Genomic DNA, 27,005 nt, shown 5'->3' with positions numbered 1-27,005 from the left:
AGCCAATGGAAAAGTATAGCACAGATTTTCAGCAGTCCAAGACCCAAGAAATGTAGCAATTCACCAACAGACTGCATTTTAGAAACAATGGGCCTTCCCTTGTCAATCTGCAGATGCAGCCAGGCTCTACACCAGGGATGTCCAACCTGCGGCCCTGTGAAGTATTTTGTGCGGCCCCGGTCGAGGGCGATGCAGTGTTTTCCTCTGCTGCCCCCGGGTGTTTACCGTCTTGCCGGCTCCCTCCTCTGTCTTGCTGCAGCGTTTGCGCAGCCCCAGAAACATTTTTTTCAGCCAATGCGGCCCAGGGAAGCCAAAAGGTTGGTCAACCCTGCTCTACACCCTACACTAAGTTCAAAAGTCATCTCTGGATCACTTCCTATTAACTCAGGATGTTCTGAAACCCAGTAATACCTCAGCAATCCTAATATATAAGAGCTCAAGTTTCAAATTGTTTATTGGAGTTGAGCCAGGCAGAAACAGTATTTATTATATATGAAATAAAATGGATTTGTTAATATCATGCTTTCCTCTTTCTCCAACCTTATTTGTTGCCTGCCGGTGCCCCCAGATCTGTCTGTATCCTCGTGTAGTGTTTGAAAAGTGTAATAACCACTTCCTATTTAACCGTTCTACCCCACTCATGATTTTATAAACTTCTAGTCATTATGCCTCTGTATAGATCCATGGTGAGACCCCACCTGGAATACTGTGTGCAATTCTGGAGGCCGCATTACCGTAAGGATGTGCTGAGGCTGGAATCGGTCCAGAGAATGGCCACCCGGATGGTCTCGGGACTGAAGGATCTCCCGTATGAAGAACGGTTAGATAAATTACAGCTATACTCGCTCGAGGAGCGCAGAGAGAGGGGAGACATGATCGAGAGGTTCAAGTATCTCACGGGCCGCATCGATGCAGAGGAGGATATCTTCTTTTTCAAGGGCCCCACGGCAACAAGAGGGCATCCGTGGAAAATCAGAGGTGGGAAACTGCGTGGTGACACCAGGAAATTCTTTTTCACCGAAAGGGTGGTTGATCGCTGGAATAGTCTTCCACTTCAGGTGATTGAGGCCAGCAGCGTGCCTGATTTTAAGGCCAAATGGGATCGACATGTGGGAACTATTCGCAAAGTAAAGGCAGGGGAGGGTCATTAGGGTGGGCAGACTGGATGGGCCGTGGCCCTTATCTGCCGTCAATTTCTATGTTTCTAGCAATTTTATTTAGAGTTAGTGAACAAATGTTCGCCATGCTATGTCTCACCATACCATATTTTTACCATGCTTTGTAAACTTTGTTTTGCCATCTTTGTCAGACTTGCCCCAGGTACATTAGATAAGATTGTGAGCCATGGGAAAAATGCTTGAGTACCTGAATAAATACATGTAAACCGTTCTGAGCTCCCCTGGGAGCATGGTATAGAAAATTGAATAGAGAGATAAAGACATTTTAAGTTGAGATGGAATGAAGGATAGCTGTAAAGAACTTGTGTCCTGAGTGTTTTCTTTGGATGCTTGATTGATAGAAATTCAGTGTGAAGGGGAGATGCCTCTTTCTAGGACCCCAAGAGCACTTTCTACTAAAGCAGCTCCAGCCTTTGTCCAGATTTATCCGGACATGTTCTCTTGGTAGAAGGCATGTCTGAGCGTCTGGATGGCTTTTCAAAACCCAGCACTTTGAAAAGCAAATGGCGTTGGGAGGGACATGCACTGATGCAATGCACTCACAAGCGCAAGTGACGTCACTGCGTCGCATCTGCACATGTGCGGATGCCCTCATGACCGAGATGAGCAGGCTGAGGGGGCGGGGCGAGGTTCGGTGTGGCGTGTACGTAATGGGGTGAGGATGGGTGGAAGTGGGCAAGTCTGGGGGCAGGTCTAGTGGTCTGGATTTTACATATGTAAAATCTAGTAACCCTAGCAACGGAGACTGGAGCTGGGGAAAAACTGCTTCTCCAGCATGATCACCTGGAAGAGAGATAACATTCTCAGCCAGGAAATACACACATCACTGCCAAGTCACGGGTGGGCCTGGGTGGTCACAGGCACACCAACTTTGAACTCAAGCTCACCCAGCAGAAGACAGCTGTGATGCGGAGACCCAGCATCTCTCCCTTCCCCCTCTCAAGTGATTGAGGGTCTCTTACCTCCACTCACCCAACCCCTCCCCCCTTCCCCTGGTATCTTTTAAATCTTTCAGTTCATCACCGACAGCAAGCAATGACTCATACGTGCTGTTTGCACTGACCTCGAGCCTTCCTGTTTGTGGGACCAGAAAGTTGCACCAGCAAGCTCAGAGCCGGTGTGAGTTCCACCCATCCCAGTCCCACTTCCAATCCCACCCTAGCCCCGACCCCGCTTCCTGCTCTTGTCGAGCATGCGCAGATGCCCTACTGCCCGACAGTCATTTGATAGAAGCTTTTCAAAACCCAGACAAAGCCGGACCCCCGGACATGTCCTCAAAAGGAGGACATGGCTGGGGAAATCTGGACTTCTGGTAACTCTATGCTCACTGCCAGCGAAGAACTAAAGGTTGGGTGAGTGGAGTTAAGTGATTCTTGATTGCCTGGGGGGTGGGGTGGGGGGAATGTAAGGGAGGGAGAGGCAGTGGGTGCAGGGTTCTTATACTCCTTCACTCTGGATTCAGGCCCACCCAAGATTGGGTGTCTGTCTATGCCCTGACGCACACCAAAGGGGGAAATAGGAGTTGACAAGCAAATCCATGATCTATAGAATTAAGGATTACAGACCACAGGATATCTGGTTAGAGAATGAGACGGTGGCTGTTACCCGCGGGCAACCCGCTGAAATGGTGGGGGGAAAAGAAGTGTTCACCACGGCTACAGGGACAAGGCCATTCATCGCCCTGTGGAGCGGTGAATGGCCTTGTCTCCGCAGTTGAGGGAATGTGTGCGGTCTGCAATCGCGCTCCTTCCCTCCTTACTATCACTACTGCCATCTGATCGTCACTGCTGCCACCCAATCACCACCACCACCCCGTCCGAGCATCTCCCTTTCTCCCTCCTTTCTCCTTACCTTCGTGGTGGGAAATTTCTAAATTTCCTTTCTATGAGCAGCCGGAGTGTTGAAGTTGCATGTGGCTGCCGTAAAGGTCATCTGGGTGGGCTACCTTTGGGGGTGTGGGGGTTGTCAGTAGGAGAGATTGGGCATCCCTTCTGCTGATGAACTTTTTTTGGGGGTGTCCAGCAGGAGAGATTAGGCATCTCTCCTGCTGGCAATCATTGCGGGGGAGTCACGGCAGGTACGGGCAGGAGGGACTAGGCATCCCTTCTGCCACGATCGTTGCGGGGGTGGGGGATGGTTCCACAATTCTCTAACCAGCGCTTATGACAGACACTGGTTAGAGAATCCCTCCCACGCCTAAATTCATGTTCATTCAGTTAATCTTTTGGTTCCGTCTTTGGAAATGAGCCAATTAGATTACTGCAATATTTTTTACTTGGCAGGAACACAGAAAAATTTGCAGAGGCTGCGCATTGTACAGAACGCATTAATTGGGCTGATTTATGGACTGAAGAAATATCATAATACTGCTTTCTTTCGTGTACTGCATTGGTTGCTAGTGGAGGCTCGGATTAAATTTAGATTTGGATGTTTTTGTTACAAAATCTTGTTTGGACTTTCTCCCAATTATCTCACGGATTCATTCTCATTCACTACTAATAAATTATACTAGATGTTCACATGCCAATTTTATTTTTCTATCTGTAAGAGGATGCAAATTCAAAAAGTACCAACATCACCTTCTGTCCTACCAGGCAGCATCCTGGGACAAAGATTTAAACACCTTAATTATGACTTCTAATCTAATCTAATCTAAACCTTAAGTTTATATACCGCATCATCTCCATGAGAATGAAGCTCGACACGGTTTACAAGAACTTAAACCACTTATTTGGATTTTAGGAGGCATCTGAAAACTTATTTGTTTACCAAATACTTAGGTAATCAAGTTAATTCATTTCATTGTTCAATTTTTTTTTGTAATCTGCATAGAACTTCATGGTCCTGCAGTATATAAGTAAATTGTAATGTAATATCTTGTTTTGGGTGTTTGGGACTTGGGCAATTTTTTTTTCGGGAATAGGTCTTAAAGGTAGACGCAGTGGCGGTCTGAGCGATTAAAACGCCTGAACGTACAGGTAGGCCATTCTAAAAAAAAAACAACAACAAAAACCCACACACATTTTGGACGTTTTTTTGAGAATGGACATTTCCCTGCTGCCTACTTTGGGTGCCTAGCACCTTAGGCCAAAAAGAGAGGGAGACTTTTTTAATTATTATGCCCCTCCACGTTAAGATGAAAATTAATCTAGAGAAAAAAACTGTACGACAACCTCCTAGCCACTCAAGCTGCAAAACTCGACCCACAACTCTACAACCTATTGACCACGACCACAGACTACAAAACCTTCAAAAAAGAAATAAAAACCATTCTATTCATAAAACACATCAAACCGAACTAACACCAGCATCACCTGCAACCACTCCATATGAACTTCTAATATCATGACAACTCAGATGTAATCCTTAACAACTCAAAGAAATGTACAAACTACTCCCTAAATACTTCTAATTTCCGCCTTGAACCGCAAGGTAATGGCGGAATAGAAATTCGTAATGTAATGTAATTTAAATTATACCTCTCATCCCATTGGCAGGTAATACAGATCTGGATTAATTGTTAGGTGGTGGACTTTGGATAGTATGGGTCAGAGGGGACATTATCTGAATAGTAGATATTATTAGAGATGAGAGGACATGCAAATCCTTTGATAATCTGAAAAGAGAAATGAAACTAGATAATACTGTATGATTGACTTTTCTAAGGGTACAACGTTATATGTAAACTTTAGGGATTCCCAAGATCTAGTAACGGAGCTTTGGCAAAGACGTAATGCTACAGGTTACCATTTGAGGCAAGAGTTCTGTTTAAATTTGCCTGCATCTGTTTCAAAATAGCACTGTTCGGTCTGGCTCCAGCTTACCTTATCCCTCTTGTAGAATGGTATAGATCAGCTAGGCATAGTCGATGTAAAGATCTGTTTGCTTACCTGACAACCAAATCCTGTTGTTACAAAAGGTTTTTTGATAAGACACTTGCGTTTCAGGCAGGTAAAATGAACTCCTGGTTGACCAGGATTATTCCATAGCCACAGTCCTATTATTCTTTCAGAAAATTAACACAAACTTACTTGTTTGATAAATGTATTACCTGATATAGTTCCTTCTGCATCTTTTTATAAATTGTATGTATTTTCACTGATTGTTCAGTTTTCTTTACTGTAAACCGCCTAGAACTTTGTGGTAGGGCGGTATATAAGAATAAAGTTTATGATTATATAGACCAGTGTTTCTCAACTCGGTCCTGGAATACCCCCCTTACCAGTCAGGTTTTCAAGATCTCCACAATGAATATGCATGAAATGCATTTGCATATAATGGAGGCAGTGCATGTAAATCAAGTTTATTCAAATTTAATGTAGGGCTCAAAGATTGTTAACATTCAGGCGAGACATAGCCACAAAGTTTGTCAATTGTGATGGTTCAAAAAACACATATTTAAGAGTACGGTGATATACAATACATTTACACGGATGTCTCAAATAAAAAGTTGCTCCCAAAGATAAAACCCCAGGTTTCAAAAGAAGAAATCTTTGAGCCCTATATTTAGGATATTGTGACCTCATCTCAGTGCTATAGTTCTCAGCTTCTTTTACAATTTTCTTTTTAGATAATTTCGCCAATTTTCAATAATTCTTGGATCCTAATTGTGGACTTGAGCATAAATAGTATATTTGTTTAATTTAAGATTTAATATCTATCCTATTCTTGCTTTCTGTACAAGTGTAATACTTGAAATTTAAGTTGAAAATAATAAATAAATAATAATAAAAAAAATTTAATGTAGATATCCTGAAAACCTGACTGGACCGAGTTGAGAAACACTGATATAGACGAACTAGGGCGAAATGAACAAGATATCAAAAAGCAGTTAAGAAGATTTTCCTTAACCTGAATCGAGATATGTTTCTATGTATAGATCCATGGAATACTGTGTGCAATTCTGGAGGCCGCATTATCGCAAGGATGTGCTGAGACTGGAGTCGGTGCAAAGAATGGCCACCCGGATGGTCTCGGGACTCAAGGATCTACCATATGAAAAACGGCTTGACAAATTGCAGCTATACTCGCTCGAGGAGCGCAGAGAGAGGGGGGACATGATCGAGACGTTCAAGTATCTTACGGGCCGCATCGAGGCGGAGGAAGATATCTTCTTTTTCAAGGGTCCCACGACAACAAGAGGGCATCCGTTGAAAATCAGGGGCGGGAAACTATGAGGTGACACCAGGAAATTCTTTTTCACTGAAAGAGTGGTTGATCGCTGGAATAGTCTTCCACTACAGGTGATTGAGGCCAGCAGCGTGCCTGATTTTAAGGCCAAATGGGATCGGCACATGGGATCTATTCACAGGGCAAAGGTAGGGGAGGGACATTAAGGTGGGCAGACTAGATGGGCCGTGGGCCCTTATCTGCCGTCTATTTCTATGTTTCTATGTTTCTATGAGATACAACTCATGTTGGCTTAAGGAGAATCTTCTTACTCTCAGACCCTCAAAGTGTGAATCCTTTTGTTTTTCCTCGTCTTCTAATATACTATATTCATTCCATTTTCTATACCGTTCTCCCAGAAGAGCTCAGAACAGTTTACATGAATTTATTCAGATACTCGAGCATTTTTCCCCCTCACAATCTATCTAATGTACCTGGGGCGATGGGGGGATTAAGTGACTGGCCCAGGGTCACAAGGAGCAGCCTGGATTTGAACCCACAACCTTAAGGTGCTGAGGCTGTAGCTTTAACCACTGCACCACACTCTCCCACTTATAGTGACAATCATTCCTTTCCTTTTAAAGACACTCTTAGGATCTTAGGGGTGACCTATGACATTCAAACTCAGTTTTAACTCTGACTTATTCATGCGCTCTTTTATTTTTGCTTTGCAACGCAATCTATTGCATCTATCTTCTTCGACCACTCATTCATGCTTTAGTCATATCCCATCTTGACTATTGTCATTCCCTGTATGCTGGCCTTCCACTAACTGTTCTTAAGCGTCTACGACTCATACAGTCTACCTCAGTTCAATGACTTCATTCAGCATACTGCACAAGCTTGAATACTGGGTCTCTGTTTCTGCACGCATCACTTATAAGCTTTTAAGCTTAATGTACAAATTGTGTTTCCCTTTTGCCCCATATTATCTCAGTAAATTGATTATTCCATATACATCCCCTCGCTCACTTCATTCTGCTGATTGTAATCTGCTCTGTCTTTTCTGAATTTCATTTGAATTCTTCATTTCTATAGTGCTATTAGATATATGCAGCGATATACATCAAAACATACTGTAGAAGAGACAGTCCCTGCTGAAAAGAGCTTACAATCTAGTCAAGACAAACTGGACAAGAAGGTGCTCAGGCTTTCTGCCTATATAGGCCCCAAACTCTGTCCTGAGCTTCCCTTTGTACAAGAAATCAACCTATCCTTTCTGGATTGAAAAAGTCACTGAAAACACACCTGTTCAAGCAACTATTCGGCCTCATAATCACCTATTTTTCATAAACTTTTTTTGTTGTATCCTTTTGTGTCAACTGTTTGGAACAAACGCTAGGAAGTTCTTTTTTACCCAGAGGGTGGTGGATACATGGAACACGCTTCCGGAGGCTGTGGTAGGCAGGAGCACGTTACAGGGCTTCAAAGAAGGTTTGGATAGGTTCCTAGAGGACAAAGGGATTGAGGGGTACAGATAGGAGTAGAGGTAGGTTATAGGGATAGGAGTGAGAGGCAAGTTATAGGAATAGTCAGGGACCACTGATCAAGCAATAGGCCTGATGGGCCGCCGCGGGAGCGGACCTTTGGGCGAGATGGACCTCTGGTCTGCCTCAGCGGAGGCAACTTCTTATGTTCTTATGTGCATACTGCTACACAGATATATGTAAACAGCTATGAAGCCTAAACTAGGCCTTTTGGCAATACGTATATCAAATGACAATAAAAGACAAAGAGAAAAGGTATTTGTTCTATTATGTTCTTATAATCTCGTGTAAAAAAAACCCCCACTGCACATAGAAATTGCCACACTGGCACAAACCGAAAGTCCATCAAGCCTAGTATCGTTTCCAAAAGTGGCCAATCCAGGTCCCAAGTACATATTGGAGAGCGGTTTCGTAGTTTAAATAAGTAAATAATGGCAACTGATATTCACGGTACAGTGTATGTTTAATCTCTCTCAATCATGGGGGTCATAATTCGGTATTGTGTTGGTCAGGAGGATCCTCTGGGGCTTACCTCATGTTTCTCTCCTGTGGCTGCTTCAAAGGCCTTGGCCTGGGCCTCAACAGCAGCACCTGCCTGTTTTTCTCCTTTTTGCAAACTCTCTTCTCCGTTCTAACTTTTTGGAGCTTCGAGCTGGCTTTCTTTACTCAAACAGGCGCATGCCTTTGCTGCTTCTGCCTCAGCACATGCTCTAGTAGCAGCTGTGCTCATTATGGGAAAAGATCTGAGCACGCCACTCTCATTGACCTTGACGATTTTGATGGATGACTTCTGGGGTGTTTTTAAACTTTATTTTTGCTCTCACAAATGAGTATTTCTCTCTAACATACAGATCAAAACAAACACAACTCGGTGAAATACTCAAAATGTGCAAACCCTCAAAACAGACTTACGTTCTGGCAATATCTTTTCTATTACAATATACAGTGGTGCCTCACACAACGAACTTAATTCGTTCCAGGAGCAAGTTTGTTATGCGAAAAGTTCGTTATGTGAAACGCGTTTTCCCATAACAATACATGTTAAAAAAAATAATTCGTTCTGCAGCATAAAATATGCTAAGATGACATAAAAAAAGATAAATTTGTCAAAATGGTGAAAATGGTGGTCTTGCTGAGGCCAAACTCTTTGACGAGGTCACACTGTTTTACCCCACATTCACTCCTTCTAATTATTTCCCGTTTCATTTCAACAGAAATCACCTTCCTGCTTTTTTTAGAAGCCATGATATATAAAAAATATTGAGTTTATCTTAAAAGGACGACTGTATACAGTGAGAGAGGGCAGTTAAGCGCAGTGACTAACGACTGCCTGCAGTGCCTGCGCGGAAGGATGCAATACATCGGCAGCTCGGGCGACTTCGTTGTGTGAAACGAAGTTCGTTGTGTGAAACGAAGTTCGTTGTGTGAAACGAAGTTCGTTGTGTGAAACGAAGTTCGTTGTGTGAATCAAGACATGAAGTTCGTTGTGTGAAGCGTTCGTTGTGCGAGGCGTTCGTTATGCGAGGCACCACTGTACAGCTATTACAAATCCCCCTCAGTTATGCAGATCTTCAGAGTCGAGCGCAATGATCTGTCATTATTTCTTAGAGATACTGCTCAAATCGCCATTGATCCTTTCTCTATTTCATAATAACTTATATAACTATTATTTTACTTTTTTAGTGCTTTAGTAAAACGCCTATGAATCAGGCACTTTATCTTTTCAATAAAGTTCTGTCGATTGTGTTGAAATTGAATACGATTGCATAACCCTCAAAACAGTAGACATATCCTTGCTATCTCTTACTGCTCCTAGCTACTTATCTGAAAACTACTTTTTGGCCTTTTGCATGCCCTAATGCAGGGGTCTCAAAGTCCCTCCTTGAGAGCCGCAATCCAGTCGGGTTTTCAGGATTTCCCCAATGAATATGCATGAGATCTATGTGCATGCACTGCTTTTAATGCATATTCATTGGGGAAATCCTGAAAACCCGACTGGATTGCAGCCCTCAAGGAGGGACTTTGAGACCCCTGCCCTAATGGAACCATTGACCCTCCTAAAAGTGACGATTCCGGTGTCTCTTCTGAATCTTTTCCCTTTTTTTCTCCTACCACCTTTTTTCCTTTCCTTCTAAGTTTTGTGAATTCTATTCTGGCCTCTGCCTTTATTATAGAAACTTGCCTTCATACTCCTGGTTCATACCCTATTGAAAGTCTTTCTTCAAGACTTTTCTGTGTGTTATGCTTTATTAGAAGTGGAAATATTTTCTGACAGAAGTTGATATCGTTTCTAGCTAGACTGCAGTTCCCTGAAATGATAACACTAGCCAACACTCATTTTGGTGCCTCAAATGTTAGACCTGTTTCTGGGTATATTTAGGGTTACCAGATTTTCCATTTGGACTCCTAGACCCGCCCCCAAGCCTGCCCAGTTCCACCCATCCCTGCCCCATTATGCCACAGTCAGTTTTTCCATGGTAAGTCCAGGTAACATATGCGCTACATATTCAATGCACAAACCGTCTTTATTCAAAGCCTTTACAAATTGTTTCATCAGGCCTAGCTTTATATGTAATGGTGGCAGTACGATTCTATCTCATCCTACCAAAGGTTCATTGATTACATTTTGTCCTCCAACCACCATATATTCCCTCAGAGGCCAATCTTTTTTTTTGATCAATGTTCATGTTTGGCTCTACTATTAATAAATAGTATCTAAGAACCATATCTAAGAAACTAGAGCTGATGCGGTTTATCCAATGCAATTTTCTGAATCAGCACCCCAAAAAAACCCAAGGCACCAAGAATTTTTGTTGTTGTTGGCCTGTGTAATCAATGTTTGAATGTGCTTTTGAAACAAACACTTCATTATTAATTCTCCCATGCTTCCTCTGATCTCCCATAATCAGGGCTTACCATATATGCTAGAATATAAACCAGGATTTTGGGGCCAAAAAATTGGCCCAAAAACAGGGGTCCCGGTTTATATTTCGGCTAGCATCCAGCGCACACCTGCCCCCCTCCCAGAATTATTGCAGACCTCCGCCGGGCTGCCAGGCTCTGTACCCTTTCCCCCCCCCCCATTCAGGAAGCTGCTCAGCGCTGAGACGCAGTGCCAAAGTGTGCTCCCCCTCGGTACAACTCAGCGGCTGAAGCCAGAACTCATGGCAGCAACTGACCGGGTTAGCAGCGGAGCAGGAGTGAAAAAGCTCGCTCCTGCCCATTACACCTCTGGACCACCAGGAGGTAAGATGGACAGGGTGGTGAGCCTGGGAGGGAGGGAAGGGGCTGGGTGCAGTGCCTGGCAGAGGAGGGAGGGAAGGGCGCTAGGCGCAGTAGTGCTGCCCGATTCACGATTCGAATCAATTCACTGATTCGAGTCAGGTGAATCGATTTGAATCGATTCAATTTCCCAAAAAATCGACCTCCCGATTCAATGATTGACCCTTCCCCCATGCCTTCCAAAAGCAGGAGCTGCAGTGCTGCCTCTTGCTGGCCATCTGCTGCCGCTCCTGCTTTAGGGGGAAGAGTCAGTCAGAAAGGCCTCCCCCAGCTTCCCCGCTCTTACCTCCTTAAGATTAACACGGAAGCCTGCAGGATCGCTAGTGCTATAGCGATCCCTGTAGCAGCCCGTCGTCCTCAGCGGCACGTTCTCTCTGCTACATCCTGCCCTTGCTCTGACGTCAGGGACAGGATCGCGGCAGAGAGATTGTGCCGCTGAGGACGACGGGCAGCTGCAGGGATCGCTATAGTACTAGCGATCCTGCAGGCTTCCATGTTAGCCTAAAAGTAAAAGCGGAGAAGCTGGAGGAGGATACAGGCTTGCGGGGGGAGCAGGCCAAAGAGTGCCTTCATGGCAGGAGGGCAGGCCATTGCAGGGGGAGCAGTCCGAAGAGTGCCTTCACAGCAGGAGGGCAGGCTTGTGCAGAGGGAAGAGTAGGAAGAGTTCCTTCGCGGTGGGGAGGCAGGCCTGTGCAGAGGGAGGAGGAAGGAGTAAGAGAGGGGAGGAGAGATGCCAGACCTGGGGTGAAGGGAAGAGAGAGACCAAACAAAAAAGAGGGGGAGGAAAGCAAAGGAGAGAGGGAGAAAAAATGCAAGACCACAAGGGGAAGGGTACAAGAGGGACAGATACTGCTCCAAAGTAGGTGGGCAGGGTGCTGGATGGCAGGAGAGATAGTAGGAGAAAGCCTGTACCTGGGGAAGGGGATACAAGAGGTAAGGAAGAGAGAAAGAAGAAGCTGGATATTGTGACCAGCCAGGCATTCTCCCTGCCAAGGTCCCAGTTGAGTGTGAAGAAAGTCTTACAGAGTGTGCTCCTGGCTTTCCTGAGGCCATGCAGGTGGACTGGGCCTCAAGCTGCAAAAAGTGAGTTTTGGTTTTTCACTTGACTGTTTGGACTATTTTGTTTTTGTAAGCTAGGAGTGTGAATTGTTGGGAGAGGTTTTGCTAACACCCTGGGAGGGAATTTTGAAAGCCTGTCTAGAGGCCTTTACTTTGCAAAACCTGTGACACTCTCCTTTCCTGGCAGTGGACTGAATCTGCCAGAGGCTTGAATGGAACTTTGGGCACTGGGGTTTGAGGAACAAGTGCCATGAACTTTATTTTTGTTTATTGAAACTACCTGCTTGGGAGCAGACAGTACTAGCTCTGAGGAGAGCTGAATCCTCAGGTGCAGCTGGGACTAAATTATACTGAGAGCAAGTTTGGACTTTATTTTGGTGCTGTTTATTTTCTTGCTTCTTTTGGCATTTTTGTTTTGCTGCTGTTTGGAGTTCTGACAATTTTCCAACTGTATTGATGAACTACTTACCTTTATGAAGGAAGGAATAAAATTGAATTATTCTCCTATGAACTACAATTGTTGTAGCTTTGATTTTTGTTCCTGCTTGGAATCCAGTCCTGCAGGGTGACTCCATTTCGGGTCACACGCTGGTGTGCTATTTTGTGGTAACCACTGGGAGTGCTGTAGAGCCCTGGTCTGGGCTACAGTGGTGGCTACATATTTGGTATCAGGAGTGGGATATTGCACCTCCTGCAGGACACCCAAGGAACTGCAATTTGGGGGGAAAAAAAAACAACGAAGAAAACAACCAGGAGACTAAAAATAATCCAAAATACTGCCGTGCGCCTCATCTTTGGCCTAAAGAAATAGGAACACGTCACCCCATTCTACCACCAACTTCACTGGCTGCCATTCGAGTCTAGAGTCCTTTTCAAATTTGTATGCTTCTGCTACAAGGCTGTAAATGGTTCCTCACCAAGTTACATCAACCCCCACTTCAACCTCTATCGCACCAACAAGAAATCCCGTCGTATTCAGTTGTTTGCCTTCTCCTCGCTCAAACTTTGTCACTTCAAAAGATTCCTTGACAAACTTTCGCCTTCCAAGCAGCTAAGCTGAACCCATGGCTAGCACAAATGATACTAGAGGCCCCCACTTACCTCGGCTTTAGAAAATTACTTAAAACCTACCTATTCATCAAACAAGACCCGAATTGTCCCCCCCCTGACAATAACTCCCCCTCCCCACAATAACTCCCCCCTCCCCACTCCGCCTCCCTCATGAGGCCTTCCCCTTTTTCCCTACTTCCCTCTTCCTCTGTCTAGTTCGATTAAAGCTAATAATTGTAATTCTGTTATTCTGTAATTCTGATAAATAATTCTGTAATTCTGACAAATTATTGTAAATCTGCCTGTCCATGCAGACCCTAATCTAATTCGATGTAAACCGCCTTGAACTCGCTGGGTATGGCGGTATATAAGAATAAACTATTATTATTATTAATCTGAGACTTAGGTCTTTTAGGTCTTTGGCATGATCCTCTTGAGGAAATGCTGCCATTATTTCTGGACTGTTAGAAGCGATTTTGTGAAGTCCAAGATTAGCCTCTGCCATCATTGTTTGTGTTCTTCTCAGCAGATCAATTGCAAGGATTTCAAGCCATCATCTGCATAAAGTCCTTTTCAATGAAATATCTGGCATCTGTGCCATACTCTCTCTTTCCCTCTTGGGCTGTCCTTCTAAATCCATATGTTGCTACTGCAGGTAAGAACATAAGAATTGCCGCTGCTGGGTCAGACCAGTGGTCCATCATGCCCAGCAGTCCGCTCACGTGGCAGCCCTCTGGTCAAAGACTAGCACCCTAACTAAGGCTAGCCCTATCAGCGTACGTTCTTGTTCAGCAGGAATTTGTCTAACTTTGTCATGAATCCCTGGAGTGTGTTTCCCCTATGACAGACTCCGGAAGAGCGTTCCAGTTTTCCACCACTCTCTGGGTGAAGAACTTCCTTACGTTTGTAGAGAATCTATCCCCTTTCAAGTTTAGAAAGTGCCCTCTCGTTCTCCTTACCTTGGAGAGGGTGAACAACTCGTTTCTTCAGGCTTTCCAGTTCTCTACATCGAGTGCAAACTTAAGACCGCCTCCCGGAGGGGAGATAGTGCAAAACACTGGGTAGTTCAACTTCCTGCTTCTGTCTGCTGCTTCCATTGCGTCTACTGTGGATGTCCTCTGTGTCTGCCCGGCTGTGTGTCCTCTGCACCTGCTGTATCCTCTGTCTGCACGGTTGTGAGGGACTATTGCCAAAGACATGCACTTTCATTCTGTATTCTCGATCGGCAGAGGAGGTATGAGAACAGGGCAGGGAGGGGGGAAAGGGTGCAGAGCCTGGCAGCAGCCTGCAATAATTCTGGGAGGGGGGGCGCTAGATTGAATAGAAACTGGGTCTCCCCATTTTGGGCCAATTTTTGGGTTTATAGTCGAGTATATACGGTAATCCCCCATCCAAACAAAATTTGTTTTTTTAGTCAAGAACCTTTACTTTTGAATAAGTCCTCTCTATACCCGTCTCAATATTAAACTGTACCATGCAGTGATCACTGGATGCCAGATGATCACCCACTGTAACATCAGAAACACTTTCCCCATTTGCAATGCACTAAGTCCACGTGGGTTCCATTACCAACTACTGAAAGTGTTCTCCTTGTAGAGAATCCAGGATCTCCCTACTTCTAGAAGATCCTGCAATAGGGATACCCCAATCAACATCCAGCATGCTAAAATCACCTATTAGTAAAATTTCCCCTTTTTTAGATATATTCTGAATGTCTACTATTAAATCTCTGTCCACTTCTTCCATCTGTGAAGGAGGCCTGTAAATCACACCAGTGTAAATATATTCCCTCTTTCCAAACTGATCCACAGTGCCTCTTCTTTGCCCTGCAGATTCTGCAATTGTGTGGCTTTAATATGATCTTTAAGAAGAAACTGAGCAAAAGCCCTCATGAAGTAGGGGCAGAACAACAGTAATTCAATAAAAAAGCTCAACAGAAGAGGAAAAAAACCCCCTCTAAAGAGGCAAAGTTAATGGACAGATAGATATTTAACAAACAAGTAAGTTTTAAAAAGTTTTCTGAAGATGAGGTAGTTCAGTTCCTTTCTTATTATGATCTGCACTTGGCTATAGCGATATGTAAAGATAAATATTAGTGTTATTAGTTTATTGATAGACATTTATTGCATTTTAAACTTTAACTCACACCCATGTCACCCATGTGAGAAATTCCCTACCCCCATTTATCCTGTTTGTTTTAATTAGTTTGTAAGTTCTACTGAACAGAGATTTACATGTTTAATGTATAGTAATGAATATATCGAGCAGCGCTATAGAAAAGATGAGTAGTAATAATAGTAGTAAACAGTAATATTCAAATATACAACAAACTTGGGAATGAGACCAACACCTACTCTTATGTATTTGTTGTCTTATTCAAGTTACTTTAGCAGCAGGTACACAAAGCAGTACGCCAGCAAACTCACACAGCGCCAAAGACAAGTAATTGTAAGCACAATTAAACTATTGTGTTTATACCTTTGTGTAAAAATGAACATGTATTTTAGCTAAGCAATCTATATATATAAAATCGGAGGTATGTATGTGTGTGTGTGTATGTGCCGCGATCACACAAAAACGGCTTGACCGATTTGAACGAAACTTGGTATGCAGATCCCTCACTACCTGTTCTGGGGGTCTCGCGGCCCACCTGCACACGTGGGCGGAACTACAAACATAAAATCAGATTTCTCCCATTCATGTCAATGGAAAAAATGTAAAAAGCTGCCATTCTCACAGTAATTCAAAAACGGCTTGACCGATTTGAACGAAACTTGGTATGCAGATCCCTCACTACCTGGGGTGATATGTTCTGGGGGTCTCGCGGCCCACCTGCACACGTGGGCGGAGCTACAAACAGAAAATCAGATTTCACCCATTCATGTCAATGGAAAAAATGTAAAAAGCTGCCATTCTCACAGTAATTCAAAAACGGCTTGACCGATTTGAACGAAACTTGGTATGCAGATCCCTCACTACCTGGGGTGATATGTTCTGGGGGTCTCGCGGCCCACCTGCACACGTGGGCAGAGCTACAAACAGAAAATCAGATTTCACCCATTCATGTCAATGGAAAAAATGTAAAAAGCTGCCATTCTCACAGTAATTCAAAAACGGCTTGACCGATTTGAACGAAACTTGGTATGCAGATCCCGCACTACCTGGGGTGATATGTTCTGGGGGTCTCACGGCCCACCTGCACACGTGGGCGGAGCTACAAACAGAAAATCAGATTTCACCCATTCATGTTAATGGAAAAAAATGTAAAAAGCTGCCATTCTCACAGTAATTCAAAAACGGCTTGACCGATTTGAACGAAACTTGGTATGCAGCTCCCTCACTACCTGGGGTGATATGTTCTGGGGGTCTCGCGGCCCACAACTCTATGTTGCTTGCTCAGGGCTGGGTTCACCCAAGAATTTATATGTTCTTGCTCCAGGAGGTGAAACTAAAAATGTTGTTTATAATCACGTTTTGCGTTAGTTGTATTGTATTCATTTTGTCAAATATTTCACATTATAATTTGAATATTGTACTTTTTATTAAGCTGTAAAAAAATAATTTCATTCACCACTATAAAGTATCTTTATTTGAATCCATTTACAGTGTTATTGCTATAATTAAATACCCGTGCAATGCCGGGGCATCAGCTAGTTATCAATAAAAGTGCTTGCAAAAAACCTGTCCAATACCAGATAAACTCTTGACATTCTGATTTTAGCAATGCTGTGTTCTTCATTACAAAAAGTCCAAAAAATTTAACATAACATAACTTTATTTTTCTATACTGCCTCAATCAAAAGAATTCTAGGCGGTTTACACAAAAGAGAAAAACTGGACAATTAGCGAAATACAAAATATTAATAGTAAGAATATAGCATATTGACTAAAGTCGATAAAAATTTAAGTTAATACAGTAAAATTATTATGTGAAGATTAAGAATAAAACATCGAATTAAGAGATAAATTTATCACATAGAAACCAAAATACGTCACACATCTCCCTCGCAGCAGCTAGACAACCCCCCCACCCTTCTCCTTTTGAAGAGCTCGCGCAATCTCGTTCTTTCCCGCCTTCCATAGAGCCAATCACACGTTTTGGGTCGTGTTCCATCCTGACCCGCGCTCCCACCAGTAAGAAATGCGCTTCTGGGAGGAGCCTAGCCAATGAGCATCCTAATCCTGAAAAGCGCGGGCTTTTCTTTTTTTTTTTTGCTTCCGGGATGTGAGCGGCGCTCGGGTCGCCCTAATGGAGCCCGCTGAGGTGGAGTTTTTGGCTGAGAAGGAGCCGGTGACCGTCGTTCCCAACTTCAGCCTCGATAGAATCTACCTGATCGGGGTGAGCGGCCCGGCCTGCGCGTGGTGACGAATCGGAAACCGCTTGCCTGCGGCTGCCACCGGCAGGACCCGGGATCCCGCTTCACCGCCCGGCGCTCTGCCCCTCCCCCCCCCCCCCCCCCCCCCCCCCGCTCCACCTACAGGGTGCATTGACTGAGGCGAAAAGTAGCTGCGGTCAAAGCAAAACAATAGGTTCTGGTAGTCACGTAATAAAAGATGGCGGATCTAATCGAGGCATTTTCTATTCTGCTTTAACAAACAAACCCCAACAGCGCAAGGCTGATTAGCAATAAGTGAGATCTATAACATTGATTCCATTCTACAATAACCGAACTCTTCAAAATGCAAAACAATTAGATCAGACTATTTATTAGTTATGATATGTTTTCTATTCCTCTTTTACCTATTTAGTTTAAAGTCAGATTACAGTATAAGAGGTTGTCAGTTACCCAGGAAGTTACACTGGACAGTTTTGGACATTCAGTTTACCAGAGGTGTTCCAATAATTTATCTACCTCAGTAGGAAAGAAGAGTTTTCAAAAAATATGTTTTATTTTTCAATATAGTCCCCCTTTGAAAAGAATTCTGTTTGACCTTCAAAACAGGACGTCTTAATCACTTGAAAACCACTGTCCATGGAGAGATTTCGACAAAACTCGGAACAAGAAATAATCTGAGGTAGCCAGGTCAGGACTGTAGGGTGGATGGTTCAGCTGCTGAAACCACATTCTCGGATGGCAGCCTGGATGATTGTGACATGTGCATTGGCGCATTGTTGTGAAGAAGCAGCACACCTGCTGTGAGTTTTTGTTGTTTCTTCTCCTTGATCAACTCCCACAAAGCGATCATTGTGTTGGCGTAACTCTTCCTGGTTATGGTTATTTTGTGTGGTATGAACTCCAGAAGCAAAAGTTCATCATCCCAGAAGACAGTTGCCATGACTTTGCCTGCAGATTTTTCTGTCTTGAACTTTTTTGGGGGTGGATGATCACTAGTGCTTCCACTGTATTGATTCCATTTTGGGCTCGGGTATCTCTGTGATAGACCCAAGTCTCATCTCCAGGCATCAAATAAAAAAAAATTCACGTGGTCTTCACAGAGCATCTCCAAATTCTCCTGACATCACTGAAGCCTCGTAGCCTTCTGACATGGCATCAGCATTCTTGGAACCCATCTTGCACTAACCTTGGACATGCCCTACTTTTCATGAATTATTTTCCAAGCTATTTGGGAAACCTTAATTTGTCTAATTAAATCCTTGACTTTCTTGCACATTTCTGTGAAAATTGCTTCCACAGACTGTCTAGTGCAGGGATCTCAAAGTCTCTCCTTGAGGGCCGCAATCCAGTTGGGTTTTCGGGATTTCCCCAATGACTATGCATTGAAAGCAGGGAATGCGCATAGATCTCATGCATATTCATTGGGGAAATTCTGAAAACCCGACTGGATTGCAACCCTCAAGGAGGGACTTTGAGACCCCTGGTTCTAGTGTGAGGGTCATCTTCAATGGACTCTCTACCCCAAATTGCTTGCTCCAAAACTTTACTTTGTAGGATGATGGGGCAGACTCGCCATAAACTGCAGTCATGCGTTCGTGGATCTTCTTTGGCTTTTTCTCGTGTGAGAAATTTTATCATTGAACGGTGCTCCAAATTTAGCAGTTTCTTACTTGATTTGCACAAAGACTCCCGGACATTCTGTCTCTTGGAAATGCTAGACTCGCACTGATGTCTGGTATATAACCAACAGAGAAATAGAAACATGTTATATAGTGCCACTATTTGAGACAGATAATGGGAAGGATTGCCATAACTGAAGTTTCTGTATTGTGTCTATCAAAAGAGAATCAAAGTTAAGAACATAAGAATTGTCGCTGCTGGGTCAAACCGGTGGTCCATCCTTCCCAGCAGTCCGCTCACGTGGCGGCCCTCAGTTCAAAGACTGGTGCTCTTAAATGAGTCCAGCCTCACCTGCGTATGTTCCAGTTTAGCAGGAACTTGTCCAACTTTGTCTTGAATCCCTGGAGGGTGTTTTCCCTTATAACAGACTCCGGAAAAGCATTCCAGGTGTCTACCACTCTGGGTGAAGAAGAATTTCCTTACGTTTGTATGGAATCTATCCCTTTTCAGCTTTAGAGAGTGCCATCTCGTTCTTCTTACCTTGGAGAGGGTGAACAATCTGTTTTTATCTACTAAGTCTATTCCCTTCAGTATCTTGAACGTTTCGATCATGTCCCCTCTGTCTCCTCTTCAAGGGAGAAGAGGCCCAGTCTCTCACTGTACGGCTACTCCTCCAGCCCCTTAACCATTTTAGTTGCTCTTCTCTGGACCCTTTCGAATATTATAGTGTCCTCCTTCAAGTACAGCAACCAGTGCTGGATGCAGTATTCCAGGTGAGGGCGCACCATGTCCCGGTACAGCGGCATGATAACCTTCTCCGATCTGTTCATGATCCCCTTCTTTATCATTCCTAGTATTCTGTTTGACCTTTTCACCGCCACCGCACATTGTGTGGACGGCTTCATCGACTTGTCGATCAGAACTCCAAAGTCTCTTTCCTGGGAGTAGATATGTCTCTAGGAATTAAATTCTAGGTAGCTTTGTTCTTTTTGCTGAAATAGAGGAGGTGAGTAGATTTAACTCATGGCCCTTTTTGTGTGTGGATTGTTGAAACAAGGGTTTGAGGTCCAGCTCATTTAAGAAGTCGGGGATTTTCAGGGTTTGAGAGGTTGAGGTTTGAGGTTGATGTCATCAGTGGTGTGGCAGAGGGAAGGTCCTGGCAGGGAAGGCTGCGAAGCAGCCTGTTCAGAGCATTGCTGTTGCTGTTTTAGGAGGCCTTGGAGGAACGTCAAATGTTGTGGGTCATGAGTGTTGGTCGCTGATTCGGTGAGTCTGATTTTCTCAGATAACGAATCAATTCGAATTGATTCACCAAAGTGAATCTATTTGAATCAGCAAATCAGGCAGTACTTCAAGGTATAACTAGACTGCCTGAACAGGGGTGGTCATTTTGAACCATCCTGCACATGTGGAAACAGGAAATAGAGTCAGATGGGGTGGGATGAGTCTAAGGAATGCTCAGGAGCAGGCTCCAGGCAGCCTAAGTGTATTGCGGCATTGCTGCGCTTTATAGGGCAGTCATAATGGCACATAAAATTTGCATCAAGCTGTGGGCTAGGTCTGGGATGGAGAGAGAAAACCTAGGCATGCTGGAGAGCAGGTGCTTTGCTAACCCAACCTTTATTCTGCTTCCCTTAGGGGGATTTGGGACCCTTTAACCCCGGACTGCCCATGGAAGTTCCCCTCTGGTTGGCTGTTAACCTAAAGCAGAGGCAGAAATGTCGTATCATGCCCCCAGAATGGATGGATGTGGGTAAGGAGGTCCGCATGAATTTGATTTTGTTTTGTTATTGTATTTGGTTTAGGGCTTAGTGCTGATACCCTTTATTTTTACACATAGAGAAACTGGAGGAGATTCGTGAACAGGAGCGTAGAGAAGATACATTCACCCCTATGCCCAGTCCCTACTATATGGAACTCACCAAGCTGTTGCTAAACCAGTAAGTAAAACCAAAACTGGATGGTGAAACTGATGAATTTTAGTTTCCTGGGCAGGATGATGATCGAAGGTTATGAAAATGATTTGCTACTGAAAGAAAAAATGTGAGTACTCTCCAGGGTGTGTTATCCAAAAGCTTTCTTGGATTGCTTGAACAGTGTGCTTTCAGTTGCTTCCATATCAGCTCAACTGTTGTAGTGCTTGTTGATTAGTGTAGCTCAGAATAAGGGCTGTAGAATGCCACTAAATCTGTTGCTTTCCAAAATTCCTCAGTGATATATCTTTTAGATAAAGGAAATAAGCTAACAAAATAGTCTTACTCAAGGCTGTAAGAAAAAGGGGGAATGCGTAAGATGCAATATTTTATTGCCTTCACTGTCACTATAGTGTGGAGTAACTAAGCTCATGTGCAGCTCTTTCATTGGAACGAGATCAGGTGAAGGAGAAACTTTTACCCCTAAGGCCATCAGTGACATTGTAGGAGGCTCCTACAACCAGGCTGTCTAGGTTACTATTTCACTTGTGGTCCTGGGCCCGTAATCTCCCGTTAAGAGGCCCAGGCCCAGTTTCATAGGCAAGATTTTCCCATAGTTCTCCAGTGTGCTTATGTTTTAATATCTTAGCATGTTATGCAATCTACAAATGTTGTCTCATTTCAGTTCAAGCTTTCGTGTATTATGTACTTTCAGTGTGACAGAGCTACCATTCTAAGTAGTGGAGAGAATATGCTTGTTTTTCCAGTCCTAAACTCATCGACCATTAAAGATCATTGTAGTGTTATAGGACATGAGCTTTTCATTCTGACCAAAGCTGCGCGTTTTCATTGTAGATTAATTTTTTTTATTTTTGCTATGCCCCCGTCCTTCTCCTGTCCTATCACAGTGCCTCAGACAACATCCCAAAAGCTGATGAGATCAGGACCCTTGTCAAAGATATCTGGGACACTCGGCTATCAAAATTGCGACTGTCTGCAGACCGCTTTGTTCGGGAGCAGGAGGCGCATGCTAAGGTATGACTGGAGGACATGCACAAACATTTTGCGAGGATTAGGATTTTCAGGGCAGAAGATGTTTTTCTGAAATATGGATGTAGTAAAAATAATTTGGTGTATCTGTCTCTATTTATAGTTCTAAACTTATATTAGATAAGTAATCCCTATGTAGATGATTATATGTTTTGCTAACTATATGATCTATATAGATCTAAACATGCGCTAGTCGCTAACGCCTCCATTGATGAGGCGTTAGTTTTTTGGCTTGCCATGGGGGGTTAGCGCATGATGAAATGTCCGACGCGCTAACCCCCATAGCGCGCCTTGATAAAAGGAGCCCTTTGTGTTTAGCTTGAAGTTTGAACTGTATATGCAGTTCATGGTTGTTTTAGTCTATTTGTTATAGGCTTCAAAATAGAGCACGATTCCTTTATCCTGTTGAGAGGCAGGAGGAATATGGGTACTATATTTTATCCTAGAATAAGCAGGCAGCATATTGTCACATGTGGGTGATGTCATCCATGGAGTCTGGTACGTATTGCCATTCTTAAGTTTTTAGAAACTTTGCAACTGCCCGCACCACGCAAGTGCCTTCCTGCCCAATGTCAGCTCGTTGTACCTCAGTTCTTTGTTTTCTGTGGAGCGAAGAAATGCTCTTTTCTGGACTTGATCCAGTGCGATTGTTGCCTTCCCATCAAGGTCTCTTTTTTCTTGGCTTTTGTCAAGTTATTTTCATTCTATCATATATTCGGTAAAAAAAATTTCTAATAATAATTTTGGTGTTTTTTCCTTATATGTAAGGACGGGCCTTTGGCCCTCTTTTTCTCCCTTGGCGAGATTTTATTTTTCTGTCACCAAAATTGAGTTTAACCTCTTCGCTGAGATTTTCTCCTCAATGTAGAAACCATTCAGCAGTTTTAAGAAGTGCTGTCTGTGTCGGCACCCTATTTCCATCAATGACCCACATAATTGGTATCTGCGGTATTTGGGCCCTGGATATCGGATAGACTCTTGTACGCTGCAGAAACACTCATTGAAAGCTCGACGCATCCAACAAGAGAAGATCGTCGGTTTGGCCATGGACTCTGGGTCATTTTGAGCTTTTGGTACCAGCATTGACATCAGAAGTTATTCCAGCATTGGGGAAGCCTGCTCAGAAACCATCTTCTTCTCAGCAAGTGTTTCAGACCTCTACAGCATTGAGTCCCTCGATGCAGGGCAAGCATTGACTCCAATGCTCTCCTTCAGTGCAGGCTGTCTCTCTCTTCAATTCACGATGTACCCTCCATCACCAAGATGTTTCCTTCACTTCTCTCTCTTCAGTGTTGGACTGCTTTCTCCATTTATCCAATTCTGGGCTGAAAACTACTTCGGTCAGAGTTCACCTTGATGCTATTAGTGCTTTTCATGTTAACCATAAATCTCTGGCCACTCATCTGCCTATTCCCAGGTTTATGAAAGGACTTTTCAACTCCAAACCTCTGGTCAAACTGTCTTCAGTTGTCTGAGATCTTAATGTAGTTCTCACCAGTTTTATGAAGCCACCATTTGAACCTCTGGCATCTTCTCCTCTTAAGTTTCTCACTTGGAAAGTGGTCTTCTTGACTTCGGTCACTTTTGCTTGTCAAGAGAGTGATCTTCAAGCATTAGTCTCTGATCCACCGTACACAGTATTTCATCATAAGGTGGTTCTCTGGATCTATCCTAAATTCCTTCCAAAAGTAATCTTGGAATTTCACCTTAATCAATCCATTGTGCTTCAAGTTTTCTTCCCAAAGCCTGATTCACATCCTGGAGAAACAGCTTTTCATACACTGGACTGTAAGTGTGCTTTGGCTTACTACATACAACAGACTAAGCCAAAGTCACATAGGACTTCACCTCAACTATTCATCTCTTTGATCCTAACAGACTGGGCTGTCTTGTAACCAAGAGAACTATTTCCACAAGGCTAGTGGCCTGTATTTCTTTCTGCTATGCTCAGGTTGGGCTGCAGCTCAAGGGCCACGTTACAGCACACAAGGTCTGAGCTATGGCAGCCTTAATGGCTTTCTTGTATTGTACTCCCATTGATGAAATTTGCAAAGCAGCTACTTGATCTTCAAGTCACACATTCACATCTCACTACTGTCTGGATTCCTATTCCAGACAAGATGGTTGTTTCAGCCAAGCAGTATTTTCTCAATGGCCAACTCTCCCTTCATCCCGTTATATTCAGCTAGGGAGTCCCAAATGTGAGAATATGTTGCCTGCTTGTCTTAGGATAAAGCAGTTACTTACGGAATAGGTGTTACCGGGGACAGCAGGCAGATATTCTCACATCCCTCCCACCTCCCCTGGTTGTCTCCTTAGCTTAGGTACCGTGAGCTGGTGTTGTGCGGGAAGGCACTCGCTCATGAGCGGTGCGGGCAGTCGTGAAGGTTCTAAAAACTTAGTGGTAATACACTTTTACCACTGTCTGTACTGGGTTCCGTGGATGACATCACCCACATGTGAGAATATCTGCATGCAGTCCCCAGATAACACCTGTTCTATTTAGCATATCCTTAAGGCAGGCTTGGAAGCCACATACTAAAATGTATAAAAACCAAATGTCTTACAGATTGCTTCTTCATAATCAGACTTGAATGTGTCTTGTAAATCTCCTCTTTCCCCCTTTTTTTTCCTCTTTTTAGCTGGACAACCTGACCTTGATGGAAATTAATACAACTGCAGCTTTCTTTACTGAATCTTTGAATCACATGTATAAGCTCCGTACAAATCTTCAACCCATTGAGGGTGCCCAGTCCCAGGAGTACTAAAAATAGGTCGGATCCCAAGCTTCCTGGGATCCTTTGGCTGCTTTACCCTCCTGTCCTGGGAAGAGACATTTTGCAAGGACCAAGCGCAGTGGTGCAAGAGGAAGACTTGACCCAGTCTTAGTTGGCACCTGACCGCTTCTGAATGAACTGTGAAAAGTTTTGACTTTTTTAATGTTGGGGCTGAAACATCCCCCATAGGGTCTCAAGTAGATCTAATTGTGGGGAGTGGAAATGATTTGTTTGGGTAGCAAAGAAACTTTCCTTTAAACTCTTGCATGGAGAGCTGCCCCTTGTACTTTGAACTTGAGCCATTGCAGGATCTCAGCTGCCACCGTTAATGCTAGCCACCACTATAAGGCTGATAATTTATATTGAGACAAAGCGTCACTGCCTCTCTTGAATCACGTCTCAATTTTACTCCTCACTGTGTGCTGTTTAAACCATTTTCATTTCAGATATGTGTTATGTTTGTTAATGGACCTCAGCAATACCCTCCTCCATCCGTTATAGCAAATTTTTAAACGGGGAGTCTTGAGAGCAAAAATCCTCACCGGTCCAATTGTTACTATCTTTTATGCTTAAATTTTTAAATTATTGAAACCTTGAATCTTTTCAATTCTTAGATATGTACTTATCTTTTACATGCAGCGGTTGGACCCGACATGTTTTGCTTCCGCTTCATCAGGGATCCATACTTAAGCCGCTTAACATCCACCCCGCTCTGCAATTTAAACTTAGAGCGGGGTGGATGTTAAGCGGCTTAAGTATGGATCCCTGATGAAGCGAAACATGTCGGGTCCAACCGCTGCATGTAAAAGATAAGTACATATCTAAGAATTGAAAAGATTCAAGGTTTCAATAATTTAAAAGTTTAAGCATAAAAGATAGTAACAATTGGACCGGTGAGGATTTTTGCTCTCAAGACTCCCCGTTTAAAAATTTGCTATAACGGATGGAGGAGGGTATTGCTGAGGTCCATTAACAAACATAACACATATCTGAAATGAAAATGGTTTAAACAGCACACAGTGAGGAGTAAAATTGAGACGTGATTCAAGAGAGACCGTTAATTCTAGAGCATTTCCTGAATTATAACATCCTCTCTTAGGTACTGAAATATTAAGACAGCAATGCATTGTGTGTGAATTTTTTTTTTAATTGGTCTGTCTGTAACCATGTAAATAAGGGGATGCAGCACTGATGTACATCACCCATACTTAGCTGTACAGGAGGATGGCTTGGTTCAGGGCTAGTGTTTCTACAACCCTGTGTCCTTTGAAGGCTTTTTATGTGATACCTGTTTTGTTTTTAAAATCAGGGTTGTTCCCACACACCCTAAAGCTGTTCTCCCATATAAACCTCCTGCATACTGGAGCAAAAAAAATCTTAAGATGAATAAGAAATGTGTACTTGCTGCATTGTTCTGTTTGCTGGGAATTGGCACTCAGGATGAAACTTTTAGGCACTATTAAACTAGGAGACAAGAAGTGCCCATAGCAGCAGCTACTCAACCCCCCTGTACACATTCACCAAGCCATGAATGGTTTGTAAGGGCACAGTGCCAGCTAGCCCAAGACACTGGAGCATAAGGTGGTTTGTCTAAGGCCACAAGGAGGAACAGTGGGATTTAAACCTGGGCCTTTTGGTTCTCAGTCACTTCTTTAATTGTTAGCTTATTTATCTACACTACAGAGGTTAAAATAGATTCCATTGAGTATTGTGTGCACTGGAGGATTTCAGTCTGTTCTCTCCCAGGACTTTTTGAATGGGTATGCTACCTGACTAATTTTATTGACCAGCTGGTTAACAGAAAAATTTTAAATATTGTGTAGTACTTCCGTGTCTGGCAAGAACACTATTAGTGAAAGTAGTATTGTAGTTGTCTTCATATGAATTTCAGTCATGTAGCTTAAGGGATGGGCCTTGATGTACTGCTTTTCTGTGGTTACTATCCAAGTTGTTTACATATTACACTGGTTAAAAAAAGTTTTTCTTTGCTACTGCGAACTTAAGAGTGTTCTGTAATTGAAATTCAGCTAGCACATCAGGGTTCTGAGATGCACGTTACTGATTTTTTAGACAGTTTGCCATA

At 43.4% G+C, this 27,005-nt stretch overlaps 1 protein-coding gene across 1 annotated transcript; it reads left to right on the top strand.

The window, feature by feature from the left end:
* Positions 1-17,412: 17,412 nt before the first annotated feature.
* GINS2 (GINS complex subunit 2) lies at positions 17,413-25,412 on the top strand. Its single transcript, XM_033943258.1, has 5 exons — positions 17,413-17,564; positions 20,821-20,935; positions 21,023-21,122; positions 22,004-22,130; positions 24,788-25,412. Exons 1-5 carry the CDS (start codon positions 17,475-17,477, stop codon positions 24,911-24,913), a joined length of 558 nt encoding a protein of 185 aa, XP_033799149.1. The 5' UTR covers positions 17,413-17,474; the 3' UTR covers positions 24,914-25,412.
* The last annotated feature ends 1,593 nt before the right edge of the window (positions 25,413-27,005 follow it).

The sequence above is a fragment of the Geotrypetes seraphini genome, chromosome 4 (genome assembly GCF_902459505.1).
Source record: "Geotrypetes seraphini chromosome 4, aGeoSer1.1, whole genome shotgun sequence".
Classification (NCBI taxonomy): Eukaryota; Metazoa; Chordata; class Amphibia; order Gymnophiona; family Dermophiidae; genus Geotrypetes; species Geotrypetes seraphini.
The sequence above is the reverse complement of the archived record's forward strand: the minus strand, read 5'-3'. Positions and strand labels throughout refer to the sequence as shown.

Excerpts from the sequence above, each read along its gene's own strand:
- GINS2 (XM_033943258.1), top strand. The coding sequence starts at position 17,475 with ATGGAGCCCGCTGAGGTGGAGTTTTTGGCTGAGAAGGAGCCGGTGACC. Across the intron at positions 20,936-21,022 it reads CCCAGAATGGATGGATGTGG|AGAAACTGGAGGAGATTCGT; the intron begins GTAAGGAGGTCC and ends TTTTACACATAG. Across the intron at positions 21,123-22,003 it reads ACCAAGCTGTTGCTAAACCA|TGCCTCAGACAACATCCCAA; the intron begins GTAAGTAAAACC and ends GTCCTATCACAG.